The 5,000-nt window shown below is 48.9% G+C and overlaps 1 protein-coding gene across 1 annotated transcript in view; it reads right to left on the bottom strand.

Moving 5' to 3' along the window:
- The window catches only part of LOC143290262 (uncharacterized), a 12,338-nt gene that overhangs the window by 1,953 nt on the left and 5,385 nt on the right, over window positions 1-5,000 (bottom strand). The window contains exons 7-8 of the mRNA XM_076599602.1: window positions 3,012-3,227; window positions 1-1,296 (exon numbers count right to left, since the gene is read on the bottom strand). The exon at window positions 1-1,296 is cut by the window's left edge and continues 1,444 nt beyond it. Of these exons, the coding sequence (XP_076455717.1) occupies window positions 1-1,296; window positions 3,012-3,227 (1,512 nt within the window). The remainder of the gene's footprint in view (window positions 1,297-3,011; window positions 3,228-5,000) is intronic.

The following is a 5,000-nucleotide window of genomic DNA, read 5'->3' as shown; positions in this document are numbered from 1 at the left end:
CATCTCTTCCTTGTCTGGCATCTTCTGCTCTGGGGTTGGTCTGGCCCGACTCGTGACTCTGCCTGAATGGAAAGTTGAAAGTGACACAGTCGTTGTCGTTGCTGCTGTACTAGATGTTGACGACCTTTCTCTAAATGCTGTCTTTGACAAAGATCCAATCGTCGTTCTCGATGTTGGTGCCAATGTGGAAGTTGGTTTTGATGTCATCGGAACAGCAGAGGATGCCGAACTTGCTGAAGGTGCGGAAGTTGTCACAGCTCCAAACAGCCATTTATTTCTCACCAGCGGAGTGGAGTTTTCTGTGGCGGTTGGAGTCTCAGACTTGGGGATCGTTGGTAAAGAGGTGGTGACACGCGGCGATGACATGGACGGCAAGGATGACGATGTCACCGATGACGCTTTCGATGATTTCGTTGTGAGTGACATTTCCGGGGTTTTCATCTTCCTTGCGAACAGATCAGAGGCGGAGTGCCCGTCCTGGTTCTTTGTGTCTTTGTGTAAGGGACGTCCCCTTCTTGCTGCGGTGCTGTCAGATCTTCCACGCGCTTCTTCAGCTGAGTGTAGACCTTGACCCCATTTTCTGGACGTTTTGCCAGCAGGCGGTCTCTTTTTGGTGGCAGGCTTTCTGGTGTTCCGATTCCATCCCACAGTTGTGCTGAGAGGTGAGCTGGTGGATTTAGTTCGTCCAGCCCGGTGAACAGATGGTGACGTTGCCTTCTCTCTTTTCGTTCCAGTAGTGATGGTACTGCTGACTGAAGACGATGGTGTTGGTGAAGTGGTCCAGACCGTCTTGAATTCTGACGTTGCTGTTGCAGGGTTGTCTGTGGCCTTGCTCAGATCGCCGACCGTCCTGGGCAACCCGCTGAGAGGGTTGTCCAGCGGATGTTTGGTCATCCGTGTGATCTCCGCCCCCACGTCCAAGCCAAGCGTTTTGGTGTATTGCACCAGCGTCTTCATGAAGTCTTCGGGCGCCTTCAGACTCTCCACCACGTGGTCCAGCAAGTCTTTGTTGATCTTCTTCACCACTCCGGACTGCCTCGTCAGCGTGTTCAGGAATTCTCTGGGGTCGTTCAAACTCTTCTTCAAACTCTCAATCAAGGTCTGGTCCATCCTGATGCCCTTCACGAGGTCTCGGAGCTGCTTCTCTCCCAGGTCTTTGTGGCTGTCTTTGACATCCTTGCGTATGTTTTTCACGAAGTCTTTGGGATTCCTAAGGGGTTTCTTCGTGTGAGCCGGTCTGGAGGACGGCCTCTTTGCTTTCGGCCTCAGTCGGCGACGGGGTGGTCGTACTTGGTTCTGAAAACAAAACAAAAAAAGAACAATAACACATCTGGTGTGACTACATGAGTGGTCAATTGTATATGCACTGAAAGATTTCGTTCACTGAAAGGTACTAAATGAGTCAACAAAACAGGGTTTACAAAAGACGGACATGGAAAAATGGAAAAAAAAATATTGCCGAGCAGTAAGTCTCCATCCTGTGCACAACGGTGGTATCAACCCATCACTTGCTTAGTTGCTATCTTTTGTGTTCGCTTACTTGCCCCTGTACTGTAACGCTTGGCTCATGTTGTGCAGAACACAAGACTTCACTAATGGTAACATGAGATGAATGTATCAACGATGTCTACGGCTGGTAAGATCGTTTCTTTCTATTTGTTTGTTTGTTTGTTTCCTTCCGAAAGACTCTCTCTCTCTCTCTCTCTCTCTCTCTCTCTCTCTCTCTCTCTCTCTCTCTCTCTCATTCTTCTTCTTCTTCTGCTTCTTTTCCTCCTTCATATTTGCCACATCGTGAGCAAAGGCAACATGTAAAAAATATTTTTTAAAAAACAAAAGGCTTCTGTTTAACACTCGATAATAGAAATGTCTCATCCTGTCCTGTCCTGTCCTGTCCTACCCTGCCCTATCCTGCCCTGCACTGTCCTGTCCTGTCCTGTTGTCCTGTTGTCCTGTCCTGTCCTGTCCTCTTGTCCTGTCCTGCCCTGCCCTGTCCTGTTGTCCTGTCCTGTACTGTCCTGTTGTCCTGTCCTGTCCTCTTGTCCTGTCCTGTACTGTCCTGCCCTGCCCTGTCCTGTTGTCCTGTCCTGTACTGTCCTGTCCTGTTGTCCTGTCCTGTAGTGTCTTGTACTGTCCTGTCCTGTCCTCTTGTCCTGTCCTGTCCTCTTGTCCTGTCCTGCCCTGCCCTGTCCTGTTGTCCTGTCCTGTACTGTCCTGTTGTCCTGTCCTGTCCTCTTGTCCTGTCCTGTCCTGTCCTGTCCTCTTGTCCTGTCCTGTACTGTCCTGCCCTGCTCTGTCCTGTTGTCCTGTCCTGTACTGTCCTGTCCTGTCCTGTTGTCCTGTCCTGTAGTGTCCTGTACTGTCCTGTCCTGTCCTGTTGTCGTGCCCTGCCCTGCCCTGTCCTGCCCTGTCCTCAGTCTTGTCTTGTCCTCTCTCTCTCTCTCTCTCTCTCTCTCTCTCTCTCTCTCTCTCTCACGTCCGCCGATGATGATCTTGATCGCGCTGTTGAATCACGCCCAGTCGCCGGCATTTTCTTCCCTCCACTTGACCTGAGTCGTGTCTGACACTAGTCATTCGATGAACGTAACCGAGGTCCCTGTTGCAGCACCATGCACTTAGCGCCGTAAAGAAACCACGGCACAAGGGTTGTTCTGAAATTCCAGTCAGAAAATCACTTAGATTGAATTACATAATCACGCAGAAAAAAAATGTTGTCCTCTCAGTTGTAGCGCGCGCTCTCCTGATGAGCTGTCCGAATTTCACAAAGAGAACTTTTGTACCCAAAAAAGACCTTACATTGTACAACACTCGATACACTAGCACTAGTGCGCCATAGTCGTATTTTATAGTCACGCGTGTAGCACACTGTCCCACACCAATAGCGTAGCAGTATCATGTAGCACTGTCACCGTATAGTATCACTCCGCAACTAATGTAGTGTATAGTAGTGTATACCCAACTAACTATCGTCCAGTGTCTGCATTGCCTTGTTCCTGTTTCAACGAGCCCCATACCTTTTTCCTGCCAATGCCGCCGACGCCGCCGCCGCCGGTGTGGGGAGGCCGGAACGGCGGGAAGGAGGAGGAGGTGGAGGTGGGGTCGGTGGTCAGCACGGATCGCACGGCACTCATCAGCGGGTACGAGCTGTTGGACTGCAGGTGCGCGAAATCATCCAGGTCCAGAGACCACACCATGGCCCCTCCCAGGCCCTCCTGTCGGATGTACTCCGCCTGCGTGACAGGGCAGGAGATATGGGTCATAGTAGTAGTAGTAGAAATAGCAGCAGCAGTAGCAGTAGTAATAGTAGGAGTAGTGGTGGTGGTAGAAGTAGCAACAGCAGTAATATCACAACCAACAACATAATTATAACAACAGCAGTAGCAGCAGTAGTAGTAGTAGAAGTAGTAGTAGTGGTAGCAGTAGCAGCAGCAGTAGCACCACCACCAGTAGTAGAAGTAGTTGTAGTAGAAGTAGCAGCAGCATTAGTGATGGCCTAGAGATAACGCGTCCGCCCAGGAAGTGAGAGAATCTTGAGCGCGCTGGTTCGAATCACGGCTCAGTCGCCGGCATTTTCTCCCCCTCCACTAGACCTTGAGTGGTGGTCTGGACACTAGTCATTCGGATGAGACGATAAACCGAGGTCCCGTGTGCAGCACCATGCACTTAGCGCACGTAAAAGAAACCACGGCAACAAAAGGGTTGTTCCTGGAAAAATTCAGCAGAAAAATCCACTTAGATAGAAAAAACAAATAAAATTGCACGCAGGAAAAAAAAAAATGGGTGGCGCTCTCAGTGTAGCGACGCGCTCTCCCTGGAGAGAGCAGCCCGAATTTCACAAAGAGAAATCTATTGTGACCAAAAAAAAAACAGAAATACAATATAGTACAACAACAACATCAGAATAACAACAGCAGCAGTAGCAGCAGCAGTAGTGGTAGTTTTAGTAGCAGCAGCGGTAGTAGCAACACTACCACCACCAATAGCAGTAGCAGTAATAGCAATGGTAGCAGCAGTAGCACCAGTAGTAGTATCAACCCCAACATAATTGTAGTAGTAGTAGTAGTAGTATCACCCCAACAACATAATCGTAGCAGTAGCAGCAGCAACAGTAGTAGTAGTAGCACCACCACCACCACCGCCACCATTAGTTGTAGCAGTAGTAGTAACAGCTGTGGTAGTGGTGGTAGCAGCAGTAGCACCAGTTCTAGCTGTAGTATCACCAACACCAACATGATTATGTGGACAGCATTGGCAGTAGCAGCAGAAGTGCCGCTGTTGGACGCCGTTCTTTCTCTGTCTCTGGACCTTGCATTTGGAATGAACTTCCTCTTTCGCTTCGTCACCTCTTCACAAGATAGCCTCCCTCCCCTACCTCTTCCTTGTCTTCAGTTTCTTCAGTTTTAGAGTTATGCATGCGTGTGAATGACTGGTGTGAAAGCGCTTAGATTTGTCTCTGCACAAGATTCAGCGCTTTCTAAATACTATCATTATTACCAGTAGTGGTAGTAGTAGTAGTAGTAACAAGGCAGTAGCAGTAGCACTAGTAGTTGTATCACCACCAACAGTATGATTTATTGCAGCAAAAGCAGCAGCAGCAGCAACAGCAGCAGCAGCAGTAGTAGTAGTAGTAGCACTAACTGTTGTTTTCTTTTGATTCTGTGCAGAAAGTCATGTTCATGTTCGTGTTCCCATCTACACGTGGAGTGATGGCCTACAGGTAACGCGTCCGCCTTGGAAGCGAGAGAATTTGAGCGCGCTGGTTCGAATCACGGCTCAGCCACCGATATTTTCTCCCCCTCCACTAGACCTTGAGTGGTGGTCTTGACACGTGTCATTCGGATGAGACGATAAACCGAGGTCCCGTATTCAGCATGCACTTAGCGCACGTAAAAGAACCCACGGCAACAAAAGGGTTGTTCCTGGCAAAATTCTGTAGAAAAATCCACTTTGAAAAAAAACAAATAAAACTGCACGCTGGAAAAAAAAAAAAAAAAAAAAAAATG

This window comes from Babylonia areolata, chromosome 15 (assembly GCF_041734735.1).
Source record: "Babylonia areolata isolate BAREFJ2019XMU chromosome 15, ASM4173473v1, whole genome shotgun sequence".
In the NCBI taxonomy this organism is placed as follows: Eukaryota; Metazoa; Mollusca; class Gastropoda; order Neogastropoda; family Buccinidae; genus Babylonia; species Babylonia areolata.
Note: the sequence above shows the minus strand (reverse complement) of the source record. Positions and strands in the feature narration are given on the sequence as shown.